Source organism: Branchiostoma lanceolatum, chromosome 3 (assembly GCF_035083965.1).
Source record: "Branchiostoma lanceolatum isolate klBraLanc5 chromosome 3, klBraLanc5.hap2, whole genome shotgun sequence".
NCBI classification, from domain to species: domain Eukaryota; kingdom Metazoa; phylum Chordata; class Leptocardii; order Amphioxiformes; family Branchiostomatidae; genus Branchiostoma; species Branchiostoma lanceolatum.
Window position 1 is genome coordinate 2,683,833 of NC_089724.1, and position 17,841 is coordinate 2,701,673.

At 45.8% G+C, this 17,841-nt stretch overlaps 2 protein-coding genes across 2 annotated transcripts; one reads left to right on the forward strand and one right to left on the reverse strand.

Annotated features, from left to right (window-relative positions):
- Positions 1 to 680: 680 nt before the first annotated feature.
- On the reverse strand, positions 681 to 4,786 carry LOC136429682 (gastrula zinc finger protein XlCGF26.1-like). Its single transcript, XM_066419618.1, has 3 exons — positions 4,679 to 4,786; positions 3,908 to 4,067; positions 681 to 3,355 (listed from the first exon to the last, which is right to left on the reverse strand). Exons 2-3 carry the CDS (start codon positions 4,057 to 4,059, stop codon positions 1,738 to 1,740), a joined length of 1,770 nt encoding a protein of 589 aa, XP_066275715.1. The 5' UTR covers positions 4,060 to 4,067; positions 4,679 to 4,786; the 3' UTR covers positions 681 to 1,737.
- A 9,614-nt stretch (positions 4,787 to 14,400) lies between these two features.
- On the forward strand, positions 14,401 to 16,679 carry LOC136429701 (big defensin-like). The gene is made up of 3 exons (XM_066419648.1): positions 14,401 to 14,671; positions 15,189 to 15,320; positions 16,494 to 16,679. The coding sequence occupies exons 1-2, from the start codon at positions 14,443 to 14,445 to the stop codon at positions 15,314 to 15,316; spliced, it is 357 nt and encodes a 118-aa protein (XP_066275745.1). The 5' UTR covers positions 14,401 to 14,442; the 3' UTR covers positions 15,317 to 15,320; positions 16,494 to 16,679.
- Positions 16,680 to 17,841: the final 1,162 nt, after the last annotated feature.

Here is a 17,841-nt window from a genome sequence, read left to right on the forward strand (position 1 = left end):
TATATCTGTATCTGAATAGCCAGTATAAACGCCCTTTGGTGTAACACACCAGCTTCTATATCTGTATCTGAATAGCCGGGTATAAACGCCCTTTGGTGTAACACACCAGCTTCTATATCTGTATCTGAATAGCCGGTATAAACGCCCTTTGGTGTAACACACCAGCTTCTATATCTGTATCTGAATAGCCGGGTATAAACGCCCTTTGGTGTAACACACCAGCATCTATATCTGTATCTGAATAGCCGGGTATAAACGCCCTTTGGTGTAACACACCAGCATCTATATCTGTATCTGAATAGCCGGGTATAAACGCCCTTTGGTGTAACACACCAGCTTCTATATCTGTATCTGAATAGCCGGGTATAAACGCCCTTTGGTGTAACATACCAGCTTCTATATCTGTATCTGAATAGCCGGTATAAACGCCCTTTGGTGTAACACACCAGCTTCTGTATCTGTATCTGGCCAACCACTAGGATTCAGTATCTGTAACGTGTAAGTTACCGGCCTGTTAAACGGAACATACCAGCTTCAGTATCTGTACCTTCTGTGATTCTGTATCTGTATCGTCGTATTTCATTGATGGACATTAAGACCTTGAGGGCTTAAGTCTGTTAACACAAGTCTGTTGTCAGAATTAAAAGCGGAAATAGAAACAAAGTATACGTACAGCACACTGTTTCCTTAGTAGCTTTACTGCACAAATACATTTTACAACATTATCGTTATACCCAATGATAATTCCATTGGATAACTTATTACATGTGATTCCAGTTTTAACTTCTGCATGAAGTAACAGTTCATTATTCCTAGACTTAGCTTCAGTGTAGTTGCCACCAACTTGGTAAGTGATGTTAATCTACCACACTAGTGTAGCCTGGTCCCAGTCTCTAGGGTCGGCTTAGTGGTGTTTTACCGGGCCAGTCAGTTTCTGATGGCCTTTCTACCTCTGGCTGCCACCCTACTTCCGCTATACCCTACTTCCGCTGCCATCCTACTTTGCCGCCCTAGGTGGCGAGCTAATTAATCCAAGGCCGTAAACAACATCCCGAGCGGGCTAAGCTGTCTGGGCGGGTGGGGGTCACTCACAGTGCCGTAGAGATATCGGGGAGCCACCGAGGGTATGGATTCCAGGCTACACTAGTGTCGCTTTGTGCACTTCTTGAAATACAGGAATAAAACACTTTTTGGCTGTGATACCATGTTTTGTTGTTTCAATTCTTGTTACAACATTTCTGGTCTCTAGTTTGAAAAATTAGGCCCATCTAGGCTCTTGGATTAGATTTGGAACCTGCAAAGATGTCATCCATAAAACTTACTTGCAGTGGTCTTTATCAAAAGAACAACACTTCAGCACCTAATATAAAAGTTATCCAAGCAGCTGGATGTATACATTAAGTTTACTGATGTTTCAGACAGAATCCGCTGTCTTTTGTCAGAGACTGATCAAACTTATCCAGTTGCTTGAGTAACTTTCGCTTTGAGTATCTCATTATCTGGATGTCAATGTTTCAAAAGAACAACAAATGAAATTGGTGTGGCATTATCATCAGAGTTTGTCTGCACAGCAAGTTTACACTGTAGGTACCGGTATCTATTTGTACCCATCTTGGGGTTTTTTCTTGCCTTTGCATTAGATTTGGAGCCAGAAGAGGTCCGGATGTAATCCATGAAGTTTACTTTCTGTGGCCTAAATCAAAAGAGCAACAAAAAATTGAATGGGTGGCATTATCATCAGAGCTTGTCTGCACAGCACGTTTGCATGTGCTCTCCAATCTTACCGGCGCACGTTGTCCAGTACCGGCGACACTTTCCACACATGATCGCTGCCGCGCCTCCCGCATGAGTGTCGGCCATGTGTGCGTCTATGTCCTCCATGGTGGTCGCTACAAAGTCGCAGTCCCCACAAGTGAAGCGCTTCACGTGCTGCTTGGCGTGGTCGTCCATGCTTTTCTCTTCATCTGTTCCATAACCGCACTCGAGGCACCGGAACGTCTTTTTGTGCTTGTTCGCGATGTGGATCCTGAGGGTGGCCTTTGCCTTGGCCCGGTAGCTGCACTCCGAGCAAGCGAAGGGCTTCTCACCCGTGTGTTTACGCAAGTGGACTTCGAGACAGGGCCTGCTGATGGCCTTATAGCCACACACTTCACAAGTCAATGCCTTCTCCGATTCTTCCTTCCGATGGTTTCTCATGTGCTTCTCGAATTCCTCTTTCGAGTTCAGAACGGCGTCGCACGTCTTGCACGTGTAGGTGTGGTTCTTGAGATGCATCCGCATGCCTCTCTTACAGGTCGTGCTATAGTCGCAATCCTGGCACGCCAAGGGCTTCTCGCACCTGTTGGTCTTGAGGTGCAGCGTCAGCGAGTTCTTAAAGGCCGTCTTGTAGTCGCACTGTCCGCAAGAGAAGGGTTTCTCCCCCGTGTGGAGTCTGAAGTGCGAGACCAGGTTGTCTTTTCTAGTCGTCTGGTAGCCGCATTTCCGGCACACCAGGGGGGGTGTCTTGGTGTTGGTGTGAGTCTGCCTATGTTTACGCATCGCCACCTTGCAGGAGACAGTGTAACTGCACTTTTTGCACTCGAGTGGACGCTCCCCTGTGTGAGCCTTGATGGCCAGGTCGTCCCAGGCCTTGAAGCCGCACTTCTCGCAAACGAACGCTTCGTTGTAGTGAATTTTCAAGTGGTTGCGCAGTTCGTTTTCGTACTTCGCCTTGTACCCACACTCCCCGCACAACAGCGTCTTTTCCACGGTTTGAGCGTTCTGAGCTGTTTTTTTACTTTTTGTTGACTCCCCATCCTTAGGAAGTCTCCTGCTTGCCCTCTTGTAGTGAGTTTTCAAGTGGCTGCTCAGTTCCTTCCTGGTCCGTGCAGTGTACCCGCACTCCCCACACCACAGAGGTTTTTCCCTGGATCTCTGAGCTGTTTTTCTGCCTCTTCTAACAACTCTTTTGCTTGCTCGGACTGCCGCCAGTCCTTTTGTGTTACTATCGCTACCCGTAAGGTCCACAAAGCCGTCACCGTCTCGGCACAGCAAGCCATCAGCAAGCTTTTCCGCGTGAGCATACCCAGCGTGAGCATTTTGAGCTGTCCTACCGCTTCCTTGAACCGACACCAGTTCTTCTGCTTTGCCGTCGCTAAGTATAATGTCCGTGAGGCCGTTGTCGTCGCGGCACAGTAAGAGATCGCCGAGTGTCTCTGTGTGGGTGAACATGTGGAACTCGAGCTCGAGTCTGTCGGCCGCTGCGAACTCGCACAGGAGGCATCTCGGCTTCGATGACGCCGCCTTCCTGTTGGTTTTCCTGGTCTTGTGCATCTCCACGTGATCCTCCATACTACTGCGGGACACCGTGTGGTACCTGGAACAGGGCAAAGAACACCAATCAAAATCTGTGTTTGTTTGCTTGTTTGTATTGCCTACCTTAGGTAAACCGCCTCATGGCGTAACACACCAGGTTTGTACTGAAGAGTACAAGATGCACATCCAGACAGATTTATTTGATCCACTCACACCGGGAAGGACCCTGCTCTTTTTAATATGCGTGATGGGTTCTTTAATGTGCTTGTGGTGTGGCTCTCCTCAAAATACAGGACCTGATTGACTGAGGCCCAACTGTTAATAATTTCATCAGGTTGGTAGAACATAGGATATAGGAGATTCGCGACTCCACAAGCAGGTAATCTCACCTGGTAACGTTTCGAGGGGGGATACAAGCTTAGCCACGTTTGGGATTGTGTTCTCGCCGCAAAAGCGCCAACTACATCGGCTACTTATAGAGGCGAGAAGCAGTACTCCAGTCAGAAGCTCTGAAGAAGGTGTCTGACAGACACCGAAACGTCAGCAGGTGATATTACCTGGTTGTGGACAAAGATTCTCCTATATCCTGATAGTGATACCAAATTCTACGTACCCGCAAATCCGGCAGGTGAACTGTTCTGGCTTGCTTCTCACGTGACTCGACATGTGGGACTCTAGCGCCCCCTGGCACGCTGAGGCGAAATCGCAGAGAGGGCAGCACAGCGGAGACATCTTCGCGCTGGGACCACTGTTGGCAGCTGCCATCTCCTTCACTATAGCACACATTACAAAGGATTGAAATACTGAGGACATATGATCACTATGCATGTATACCCGAGCATGCAGAAACATCTTTCAAAGTTTGCACTGGGACCAAGTTGTTGGACCACTGTTTCTCGAATAAATCGAAATTAGTCGGCATGAAACACAATCTTTATCTTGCAAGATATCAGGACCAACACCCCAGGTGACGCTTTCCCTAGGTGAGATCATGTAGTAAATGAATCTAAATCATAGTAAATGCAAACTGAATAGAATTGAATATATAACATACTAGTTAGTTATATATACTAGTTGTGTGACTGGAAAAACGGACGACGAAAGTCGTTCCCTGGTATGAAACCATCCGCAAAACTTTAACCCGGGACACTGAGGGATATATGATTACGAACCATATATGAACCATATAGATAACCATGCATTATGATCTCACGGGGCCGGGAAGGGACTATATCATAACTTTATTCATTTCAGGAAGCGCCCCCCTCCCACCTATCAAAATATAAGCTTGATTGCCGCCATTATCACAACGATTACTTTACCATTCCCTTTTCCTTTCTGGTCATAAGAAGTTACTAAAACACCCTGTAGCCTGTACCCTTACCTTGGATTTGGAAGACCAAAAGGTGCAAGAAAACGTCAAATAAATCGGGCCGGAGCGGATATTCCGGCGCCTCAAAATTATGACAGAACCGGTAGGTCACCAACTCTGGTTCAAAGGTCAAAGGTAATATTTGAGCCTGATGACCCTGTACTCCTCGCACAGTCACTTAAGTTTGAACCGTTAGAATATGATAACTATTTAATGCATTGGTTATATGTTCTAAATTCCTTATGTCTTCATGAATTTCAAAAATTTTAGAGGCCTGGATTCAACATGATTTTCTCCCTTTTAGATAAAGAGGAGAGTGGAACTATTTTCCGTGCAGTAGAGCCCCCTGTTGGATTCCAATAGTTTTGCACATCATATTTAGTTTCCTATTTGTCATGCGCAGTCATAGGTCCTCCGGAATGGGTGATGCGGAAATTGCCGTCTGGAGCCTAAAGATTCATATCGGCTGATTCGAACGCCCCTGAGCGGATATCTATGCCCCCGGAGAAAATGTCCAGGGGTTTGGGTGGGTGGGTCGCTTCAGACTCCATCGGCGGGCGGAGGCCTATAACTAACACCCGGGTGTGGTTACACGCTGCCTTATATAGTGTGAAGGTATCATCTGATTCCTTCTGACCAATGGCTGCGCTTGACAAATAGTTTCCTATTTGTCATGCGCAGTCATAGGTCCTCCGGAATGGATGATGCGGAAATTGCCGTCTTCCGCCAATGCTGTGTCTGTCAGTCTACCTACCTTTTACTTTCATCACAACGTCACATATATCCCTTACTGACTCTATCTAATGCTATCCTTCTGCAACTGATATCTCATTCCTTCCCCTCACTCATCCTCTATTCTTCGCCCCTTTTGCTCAAAGTACATATTGCCATCCCCTTTGATAAATTGATAAAGACTCATGTTCAATGTGCCTTAATCTCACTCGAATTACTTCAACAACTTCAGCAATAAGTTAACCTTGATATTGCTTTCTATTTTTCTTCCCATTCTCAATTCTCCATTATAACATCAAATATGTCTTAATCCAAAATTGAAGGGAGGGAATGAATATTACTGTTTCCCTTAAAGGTGAAGAAAAATAAGCGATGACGAAAATTTTTGGCTGATGACTATCGAACGTTGAATAAACTAAATCAAGTTAGTTAACAAATCACTAATTACAGTATACTTATAAACGTGTACACGTACCCACAGCCAAACCAAAACATATATATATAACTATACATAAATACGCGTAAACGTACCTCAGTACAAATGCGTACAATTATTGATGACAAAATATAGAATACCACAGGCAGATAAACAGACTTTTAATAAGTATGCCCAAGGAAGGACAAACATGATGCGAATTTATAAACTCATCAAATATAATTATATGTTATCAAGCCCTTGAAAAGACTAGACCTCCCTCAGTAGCCGCATGGTGGTTTGTTCTGTTTCTCTTTGCTCAAGATGTTCCGTGCGTTCCCATTAACGCTTGCATTTCCTGTTAAAACCATGCAAATAAAAGAAAACAAGAATACAAAACACCTCCTGTTATCATTACACATTATACAACAATGCACTTTTGCTAATCTAACGCCGGGCAAAAAGAATTACTGAAACTTTCTCGACAAAGCATTGTCAGTCTCTAAATACCGGAACAAAAACTCAAAATCTCATCACATAACACTCGGCCAAAACGTAAATAAAATAACACTGTGTCGAACAGGTAACACTTCACCTGGTGAAACGTCTTGCTAACAACGCTCATTCACAGCTGAATAAACGTTAATACTGAAAAAAAAAGACACACAAACATAAAAATTACTGCCTTAACGGGAACACATGCACACCGCAACACGTACCCCGTTCGACCAAGTGTCGAATCGGGAAATAATACAACACTCCCACTTGGCTTAATGCCTTACCGGGAACACATGTACACAACAACACATACCCTGTTCGACAAAGTGCCGAACCCGGGAAATAACACTCCCACTTGGCTTAAACTGCCTTACCGGGAACACATGTACACAACAACACATACCCTGTTCGACCAAGTGTCGAACCCGGAAAAAACACTCCCACTTGGCTTAATGCCTTACCGGGAACACATGTACACAACAACACATACCCTGTTCGACAAAGTGCCGAACCCGGGAAATAACACTCCCACTTGGCTTAATGCCTTACCGGGAACACATGTACACAACAACACATACCCTGTTCAACAAAGTGCCGAACCCGGGAAATAACACTCCCGCTTGGCTTAATGCCTTACCGGGAACACATGTACACAACAACACATACCCTGTTCAACAAAGTGCCGAACCCGGGAAATAACACTCCCGCTTGGCTTAATGCCTTACCGGGAACACATGTACACAACAACACATACCCTGTTCAACAAAGTGCCGAACCCGGGAAATAACACTCCCGCTTGGCTTAATGCCTTACCGGGAACACATGTACGCAACAACACATACCCTGTTCGACAAAGTGCCGAACCCGGAAAATAACACTCCCGCTTGGCTTAATGCCTTACCGGGAACACATGCACACATTAACACATACACAAAATAACACATACTCACCTGCCAAAACCGGGACACACAACAGGGAAAATTACGAAATGCAGAAGTAAATAAACAACAACGAAAACATTCACAACGTAAAAGGGGAAAGCAAAACAACAATCAAATATTTTGTCAAAACATTAGAGAAACGCAATCACGACAAAAAAATATATTACAGAGCTCAACAAAGCAATGATAATTTCGTCATAACTCATGTAAATCAAAACTAGAGAGGGCGACACGAAACTGTAGGGATCTCTTGTGAGAAAGCGTACACCTGTGTAGCGTGCGTAGTCCAGTGGTTAGCGATCTTGCCTCTGGAACTAAAAGCCCCGGGTTCGATCCCGGCTGTGTCGCTCACCCGACATGCACGCTACCGTTAAAGATCGCAGTCCTTAGGACAGGACGTTAAGCCGTGGTCCACTGCTCATTGTGCTTGTCGAAAAGAGCTAGGGGAATTTCCCCGGTACAATGAACCTGTAAATACTGTACATAGCGTCTGTCTTCTCTGTCACGACCAGTGGAAGAGTAGCTCATCTGTTCATTGAGTTCATTTGAGCTAAACTGGTTCGAGATTCCTTTCCTTTCCTTTCCTTTCCAAACCCTTGGAATATACCAACAAGGAAACCAAACTACCAGGTGTGCACAAAAAACTGGCTACCACTAGGGTGAGACTGGCGTGATAGGGACGTCAGACACCTTGGGTTGCCTCGTCGCATGTCGATGGAAATGCCTGAGGTAGAGCGGGCTCATGGGACGGTGAAGCTCTTGCATGATGCCTGCATGGCGCTTGGTAGCCGTTGGCAGGATCCCTTGGGTTGCCCGGGCGCATCATCGGTCGAGGGAACTGCCGGAGGTAGAACGGGCTCGTGGGACAGTGAAGCCTGCATAGCCAAAACACATTGAAGAGAACTGAGAGATGTGTCCCAAAACACAAGGTAACAAGACAAAGGAAAACAATGTCAAATCCTTGCATGTCCTGAACCACACTGCCCGGGCCTCAAGGGACCACAACGTGCCGATTACATGACTATCCCGGGCCAGCCATACAACATCCAGCACCCATACACAATCTCACAATCAATCGTGTAACGTCTGAAATAAATTCAACCGAAAACAAACAAAAGAAATCCTCGAGAACGGGAAGTGTTTACCGCCTACTCTACCGGGAAATCGGGAATCTGAGTGAGGGCGCACGGCTCCACTGCTTGCCGGATGGCCAAGGTGACTCCTCGTTAAGGTCCCGCAGTGTAACGACCTGGTCTAACGCCTGAGCTGTCCCTCGCTGGACCAGACCACTCGTCGCCGCCGTCGGACCCGGGGCTGGTGCCTGATGTACCGGAGCCGCTATTACCTGACTGGAGCCGTTCGAGAGGCCAGGCTTGACATTGCTGTACCTCGCACACAAACACCTGAATAATAACAGACATGAGGAAGAAAAACAATGGCATTCCCACGTGCAGCCAGGTGTCGCATACCTGTAACCAGTTTGCAGGAACAGACTACACAAGGAAACAAAACGCCCGTAAAATGCAACGAACAAGTGCACGAAAAAATGGAATAGTCCTGGCCTCGTGGCAGTAGCTTTCCGAAGTTTAACCTGCTAAGTTCCTAAAATATCTACAAACAAACGTAGATTAGACATATCCCGCTATCCAAACATTCAGCGAGTGTCTACGAGTAAGCGGCGTCCACTGAAAAAAGAACGTAAATTAATTAGGCCACACGTGTTGGAGCACCTGGCCGCGTGTCAGCGTGGCTGGAAGAGAACAAAGGAGGACAAAGGAAATGACCAAATAGCACGAGAATATAACTCCGGCTGTCTCTAATCAAGCAAAAATCTTGCGCAACTGTTGAACAACAAATAAAAAACCCACCAAAGACTAGAGTCTCTCGAACACAGCTTTTCAAAGATAGGATAAAGCAACACGTGGACAAGCAAAAAAATTCGACACAACTAGAAAATAAATGCTTAAACTTTCACCCCTACCAGTTCATATAACCACTAACAAACCTATCCTTCCCCTTCGAAAAGAAGGGACAACGGAGAGCAAGCTGCCGTACAGACGTGCCCGAACGCATTCGCGGCTTGCAGACAAATTTCCTCGGCTTCGCTTGCTGGACATTTTCTCCGGGTGGTTGATCTCGTAGACGAAGAGCTAGGGACTCCGTCGGCGGGCGGAGGCCTATAACTAACACCCGGGTGTGGTTACACGCTGCCTTATATAGTGTGAAGGTATCACCTGATTCCTTCTGACCAATGGCTGTGCTTGACAAATATTTCATTTATTTTGTTTTATTTTATTTTATTTCATTTTATTGGAATTGCAACAGCGCAATACACGTAGGACACAGGCAGCTATTGCTGATGTCGTGGCCCACACATAATGCACCCGTTTTTTACACTTGGCTAGAGTGGGGAAAGTCGTGTAAAGTGCCTTTTTCCAAAGGACACAAGATCGGTGGCGTCAGGGGATTCGAACCTGGGACCCTTGGGTCACATCATATCTACATCATCATAACTTCATCATCATATCATTTCTCGATGATTTCAATCCATAGGTATTTGTTGCTCAATTCATTGTGATCGGAATAGGTCCCAAATATTGCTTTACAGACTACGCTATCTAGAACAGAATCTCCTACTTAAAAAGCTAAAACACCTGATAAGACACATATCCTGAGGGCGAGATGTACACTTCCAATAGAGCTTGCCAAGAGCTGTGTCGTAATCAGTGATTTTTGCCTATTTGCCTCTTTCACTACTCTCCGAGCAAAAGAGTGGGTCCGGCTGGTTTTTGACGCGTTTTATGCGTTTTTGTCGGGCTTTCTATTTTGTTTCTATTTTGTTTTATCAGTATGTCGCCAACCCACATCAAGAGAACGGGACAAAATGGAAAGCTCGACAAAAACGCATAAAAACACGTCAAAAAACAGCCGCACCCACCCCTCTGCATGGAGAGAACTCTTTCACTGCATGGACGTGCGGGCATTCACTGTGCCAACACACTGGAACACTGCATGCCAGAACTACATGACCTCGTATATCGGCGGCGTCGATCAAGGGCCAGGTTGCCACAAAATAGTCACAATAGAGCGCCCGGCGACGTGTCGGCGTCCCCAGTAGACTAGTTTTGCCATCCACTGCCCCAGGATAACACATAGTGGACATAGTGAAACAATCCAAGATCCATGGAACCCGTTCCTGATCGCTATCGCGGCATCGCTAAAACCTTTCCCGGTAGTAACCATGTCAATTTACCGGTCCTCCTGAATTTAACGTAGAGGTTGATTATCGGAAGATTACCATTACCGCCACCTTGCCGCTAGGCGTTGCCGTTTTCAATATAAGTTGCCAGTAGCCGTGGCGACTATTAACGAAGGGCATTTTTCCTTGATATTGCATATACTAGGATAGTATATCAATTTATTCAAGCAAAAACGCCCCGCTCGTTAATCGCCACGGCTAAGTTGCCGTACCCCATACGCATGCCCCCACTCAAAGGGTTGGTAGCACTAGCAGGCTATTTCCTATGTACTAAACTTGACCTTGTAGCCAAAACACACCATGGCGTGAACCGTGCCACTAGACACGTCTCCTCCCTGACAAACAAGGTTCAAACAAAAGGTATCAAGTAACCTGGTCAGCAGTTTCTACAGGTTGGCTTAGGGGTGTTCTGCCGGGCCCAGTCTGTATTTTAGCCTGCTTCTGTTAGCCTATATTTTATACTTTTTTTTATCTTGGCAAACGATCAAAACCGGCCTCGCGGCAGTGCAAAGTCTGCACCTTGTATTGACAGAACTGGAATGAGAGGGGTCGCAAAGATGAACTTGGGTAACCCTCCGATGTTTAAACAAGGGCAGAGGTCAAAATTGACACATTCAATACTCTCCAAGCAGAGGTTGGTTGGGAAAATTGTGACCACAAGAGCGGACAAAAACGGGGTATATGATAAAACGGTCACAATCTTCCCAACCAACGAGAACATTCAAGTCGATTGAGCCTCGCGTACGGTTTGTGCAGAATGTAATAGAGCACTTATTACCTCCACATGTGAACTGAGAATGTCAGACCACCGGCTAGATTTCCAAGAAACCTCACAAATACACGACTCTGTACGCTCCAAGCAGAGGTTCGGTTCCGCCTGTTTTTTTTACGTGTTTTAATGCGTTTGTGTCCTAGCCTGGGTGCCATCCTATTTCTACCGGGGCTCCTACACTCGCTACCCTCAAAAAATATGAGCTAGGGTAGCGAGTGTAGGAGCCCCGGTAGAAATAGGATGGCACCCAGGCTATTTGTGTCAGGCTTTCTACTTTGTACCGATTTCTTTATAAAAGAGAAAACGACAAAAAAGCCAACAACACGTAAAGAAACCAGCCCGTGCTGTCGAAGCTCTGGTTGGAGAGTATCTTCTGACTGTGCCCTGAGACTGAGATAAGGAAGTAAGGACCGAAGAGAGGAGGGCTAAATCAGCTGAAGAACGTAAGATATCACTTGCCTTTTTTTAATTTACGTTACCAGGAGCACCCCCCCCCCCCCCAACACACACACACGCACATACACGCAGACACTCACAACAGGGTTGGAACCCAGGCTATCCCTTGTATACCAAACTTGATCTTGCTACAAAAAAACACAGTACTGTACGTGCCACTAGCCACGTCTCCTCCCTGACAAACAAAAGTGACCTTGGCAAAAAAGCATAGCCAGATTCAGGGCTTTTCTTGATCACAACTGTAAGGAGGGCATGAAGGATGAAGATGAACTCGAGTAGCCCCCCGATCTTTAAACTTTAGACATGCAAGTCAATGAAGGCGACTAAACCTTGGCCGCGGATCCGATAGCTGAAAAAAATAGTAGAAATTGGCCAATAGAGTGCATAGTATGCTAAGGGAGTCGGTTACGGAGAGAGGGTCCAATATGCAAACTGTAACTTCTATAGCGGGCTAACTTCTCTGGCATGTTATCCGTCTATTCGGCCAATTTCTACGATTTTTCCAGCGACCTGTGAAGCCTGGTAGAGGCTAACTAAACCTCGTATAGCTTGCTGTAGAACACTCGGTGAGATCGGACACGAAGAAGGGTTAAACGTTTTCTTATTATTTTCTGGAAACCGCTGACGCGGTTTCTTGGTTTTCTTCATACTGGAAGAAAATTTGCGATAGCCAGCAAAATCGGACAACACAAGGACGTTTCCTTGTTGGTATAGTACTGCCGGCTGGCTACCAAGAAGCGCCCAGAAGTGCTGATGTTTGCTCCAAAGCTTAAATCGTTTTGGCAGCAGAGAGGAGGGTCTGCATGCTCTTTTCCGTAAGGCGTAGGCAGCCCATTTTTATTTCTCGTAATTCCTAGGGAAAGTCTTATTCACGTAATTCGTAGTGAGTGGACCAAATTTTGCGTAATTACCTTCCTTGATTTTAGCGTATTACGTAGGGGGTTCTTCTGAATCCAGCGCAAAGCGTTGTCTGGATCCCCCATACAGACCCTCAGAGAGGGTTCGAACTGGTCAATGGGAAAATTTGCATTTCCGCAGGGACAAGGCAACTGGCGGAAGTTCTGCCTGTGTGTATTGCTAAGTTTACATACAGGAAGTATAAAAGGCTGAGGACTGTCTCACGGGTTTCCAGTGGTTGAGAGACAGGTGACAGCGCAGTTCAGCTTTTCACGTTGATTCGCTACTCTGACAGACAGGTTGGTGTGTTTCTATTTCTTTATCGTCTTGCTTTTCTTTTAATCTTATCGTACTTTCTTCACCTTCGCTAAGGTACTTATGTTGTCCTAGCCTCCTTTGCAGGCTGTTGGTCGCCGTCGGTGTTTATTTTTGGGCGGTGGTGTGTTTTTTTTTTTGGGGGGGGGGGGCACAGCCGTCAATTAAGATTTCTCCTGCAATAGAACCTGGCCCCGATATGTTGAGAATCGCGAATCAGCCCCCGATAGTTTTGAATCAGATCATGCTGATTTGATTATGTGGATGACATCCTCTGGAAACCCCAAAACTGAAGTTTGGCAAAAAATTTGCCTTCGTTGTGAAATTTGGTCAGGAAGTTAGACCAAATGAATAAACACAGTGTATGGTCTACCGAAAAATACATTCTAATCATTTTTTCTTGCACATTTTCTTCTTTGTCTTTGGAATTTACTTTTGCATACTACGATATAACCATCCATTTCCCTAAATATTTTTTTTGCAATTCACGGCATATATTTGCTACTTTGCAGCTGTTTTGTACCATGTACAGTTTAGTCGAAAACTTTTTTTGGGAAACGCACGAAAATTGGTGCGCGCGCGGATGTCATCCATATGATCAAATCAACATGGCATTATTTGTCAGTTATTCTTTTCAGGACAAACGATGGAGAAAAAGGCGAGGTACTGTCTGTTCTTCCTGCTACTGCTGGTTCCCTACACCGTCCTGCGGGCCGTCCCGAAAAGCGCACCTCCGAAGCCGAAGCCGGAAAACAAGCGCATACTTATACTGTACTTATCTTTGTTATAAACCCGATATTATGTCTTATTTTCAGGACGAACGATGGAGAAAAAGACGGGGTACTGTCTGTTCTTCCTGCTACTACTGGTTCCCTACACTGTCCTGGGCGCCATCCCGAAAAGCGCACCATCCAAGCCGAAGCCGGAAAACAAGCGCATAGACTTATCTTATCATAAACTCGATATTATGTCTTGTTTTCAGGACGAACGATGGAGAAAAAGACGGGGTACTGCCTGTTCTTCCTGCTACTACTGGTGCCCTACACTGTCCTGGGCGCCATCCCGAAAAGCGCGCCGTCCAAGCCTTCGCGGGAAAACAAGCGCATAGTCTTATCTTATTATAAACTCGACATTATGTCTTGTTTTCAGGACGAACGATGGAGAAAAAGACGGGGTACTGTCTGTTCTTCCTGCTACTACTGGTTCCCTACACCGTCCTGGGGGCCATCCCGAAAAGCGCGCCGTCCAAGCCGAAGCCGGAAAACAAGCGCATAGACTTATCTTATCATAAACTCGATATTATGTCTTGTTTTCAGGACGAACGATGGAGAAAAAGACGGGGTACTGCCTGTTCTTCCTGCTACTACTGGTTCCCTACACTGTCCTGGGCGCCATCCCGAAAAGCGCACCATCCAAGCCGAAGCCGGAAAACAAGCGCATAGACTTATCTTATCATAAACTCGATATTATGTCTTGTTTTCAGGACGAACGATGGAGAAAAAGACGGGGTACTGTCTGTTCTTCCTGCTACTACTGGTTCCCTACACTGTCCTGGGCGCCATCCCGAAAAGCGCGCCGTCCAAGCCGAAGCGGGAGAAGCGTGTGGCCTTCGCCATCCCCGTGGTGTACTGGGGCGCTACCGTCTCCCCGTCGGTGTGGGCTTGGCTGGCCGCCGCCTTCGGTGCTGCTGCCCTGGCGGAGAGGGAAATCAGCCGAGCCAGTATCCTTTACGTTGCAGACAATAAACCGATAGCTTTCTTTTGATAGGACGCATTTGAACCACGTGCACAAACTGTTTTATAGTTACAAACTGTCTTTTTCATCGCACACGTTTCTTAATAGAACGCGTACGCGTTCGAACGACATTGTTGTAGCCTTTTAGTCTACTTCCCAAGCAGAGGAGCGGTTCCGGCTGCTTTTTGACGTGGTTTTAGGTGTTTGTGTCGGGCTTTCTACTTTGATATTATTTTTGTCTCTCTAAACCACACTTCCATTAACATTAATCCGCCGGGTTACATGAATCCGACACTTTGAAAAACAGTGCGTTTGAGAGATCTGTAGTGCAGCTCCTCCCAGGTATGCACAGCTTAGATATACATGTACAGGAGTGCATCATACTAGGGTGTGTCGTGTTGGAGGTCTATTTGGACGTATCTTTAGTAGATTTCAGATTATCTCATCAGTGAGCTAAACAAGTACGATATGACTCTCACTGTTTACCTTGACCGCTGCACCAGACAGTGACAGCCACTCCTGCGCGAACAACCGCGGGTGGTGCCGCCGCACGTGCTTCTCCCACGAGTACATCGACGGCTACCACTCGGATGTCTGCGGGAGCTACCGGTGCTGCCGTTCACGTATTTGATAAGGTACCTCATCCTCCCGTTAACGTTAGCTCCCATAGTGGGCTCGGTCTCATTTAAATGTGCACATTTTGTAATCTCCGTTACCGATTGAAATAAGACGTTCCTGGCATTAGGATATGCCACATACAAGATGTCAAACTGTAGTTTTTATGACGACATGAAATTTTCTAGCTTTTAAAAACGGCACTTGCGTACCTTGTATGTGGCATATCTTAATGTCAGGAACGTCTTACTTTTAACGGTAACGGAGATTACAAAATGTGTACATTTAAATGAGAACGAGCGAGTGGCCCTGCCCTTTCAAGCCGGAAAAAATCGCTTCTGGCGACGTCGCCACCAAAACAGCTTTCAGCCAATCAGAGGATTGGCTTAAGCTCATCTAGAGCAAAAGCGCAACTTGCGGGGCGCTGGGATGCTATCAACCAATCAGGTTACGTCGTTATACATAGCTACTTTGGGTTCAGGGCAAACATAACGGCTGTTTGTGCCAAATAACGTCGCCAGAAGCGATTTTACCGACTTGAAAGGCAGGGCCGCTATGGCAGGTAACGTTACCGAGGGATCAACCTCCACAAACTGACCAGTCTAAGTGGGGCGTACTTTTTAGCCTAGTGGTTAGTGTGTTGGATTGACAAGCCGTGCGAATCCGGGATCGGCGCGGGTTCGAATCCCGGGAGCGGCGTTTTTACAGTGTGTATCAGATACCAGTATATGACTAAACTATTGTTTGTGTCGCCGATATGAAGAATTAGACATCCAGGTAATAAGATCCGCTAGATAACGGCTACTCATTGACAAACAACGTTAACCGGATAGATATCACTGAAGAAGAGTGACGAATGTCACTCGAAACGTCCGGAAATAAATCTCCGAATCTATATCCAGTTGTAGAGTTTGAAATCTCTTTAACGTTAACTGGATAGATTTTCGAAACGGCCAGACGTTTCAGGTAGCATCTTTTACCTTTCGTCAGAGGTCAGTGACTGTAGCATCTACTGCCTTTCACTAACCGTCGACGAAGATTACCTTGCGTACTGTGCTATGTAAGTCGACTCAAAAACACGTGTGCAAATCGGACCATATAGTGTGCATTTGATTGAGGGATAAATAATCAACGTATTTTTGTATTTAATTGTCTCAAGTCTCCTAACATCTTTTATGTTTCCTTGATTTCAGCCCATGGCCACGCCACTTCAGCAGATGGACCTCTGCACCCCGGTAGTCCATGGCCCTTCCTCGCTGTGATCATGATGACACCCTAGCCACTCTTAACATCCTGGGCCTCCACTAGATTATAGATTTGTACCACAAAAGTTTACAATAAAGGTCATGGCATCTGTGCCTAGTGGCAGATAATGAAAACGCATTTGTGTCGTCTTTGTGTACACTTTGTCATAGCTGTCAGCAATATAAAAACAAGATTCATTCCCATGTTTTGTTTGCAAAACCGCTCAACTTTGACAACTACCTCAAGGCGCAGCACATCAGCTATTTATTAGCCTCCACCAGGCCTCCTCATGGAATGGATCGTAGAAATCGGCAGAAAAAGCAAGGACATTATATTATATAGGATGTCCTCGGAAAAAGGAATGATTAGCCAGTAGAGTCAGTCCACGGTGAAGATCACATTTCGCCCGCGAAGGAGCCTGCAAATGAAACCCTGGCAAATATTCCCCCTATAGTCGGCGTAGTTAGTCTGGTAGAGACTAGTTCTGTATACTAAGACCGTGTACAACGATAGAAATTTGATTTATGTAATCATTAATTTCGTTATCAAAAATATGATGCAAAATATAAACGCATGATTTAAAAGACAGCAAAACACACAAAACGTCAAAGACTCGTTCTTTATCTGTGAAAATCGTTAAGCGATCTGTCAAATGTTTGGTCGCTCGGAGGTCGCTCAACAGTCGCATCCTCTGGTGGAAAGTACAAGCTGTGTAAGACCAGCATAATGGATTTGATCCACTCACAGTGAATAGACGAAGGACTCCTATTCTACTTCAACTGAGTTTCAGCGGAGGAAATTGCAGTCAAGTGCCTCTCCAAAGGACACAGCACTAGGGCCGGGCCTGCTATGGATTAGACCTTTAGGTTCTAAGTAACAGCCTAAGCTACAAGGCCATCATGTCACTCTCTTTCTCCCACCATACTTTTTAAAGTACCAACGTGTAAAATGACTTATTCCAGACATTCGTAGGCATAAGCAAAACCCAGTGCGTCCTTGCGTTTATGTGTACGCGCGCGCGCGCGGTGTGTGTACGTGTGTGCGTGTGCGTGTGTGTATTCATTCATACCTGCCTTAGCTTCGATGGGGCTATTATTGATTTCTCAACACCTGCAAGCGCAAGCGTTATAAAGGTGGAACCAACATGACCTATAGCCTTAAGTAAGTATTTTCCCTACCACTTAGATAACAGTCAGCACTACGGATCGGAAGTCTTTGATGTATTTTAAACCAACAGGCTCCGTGTTTTGATCGTTAATGCGATAGACTGTCCAAACATCCTGTTCATACCTAGGT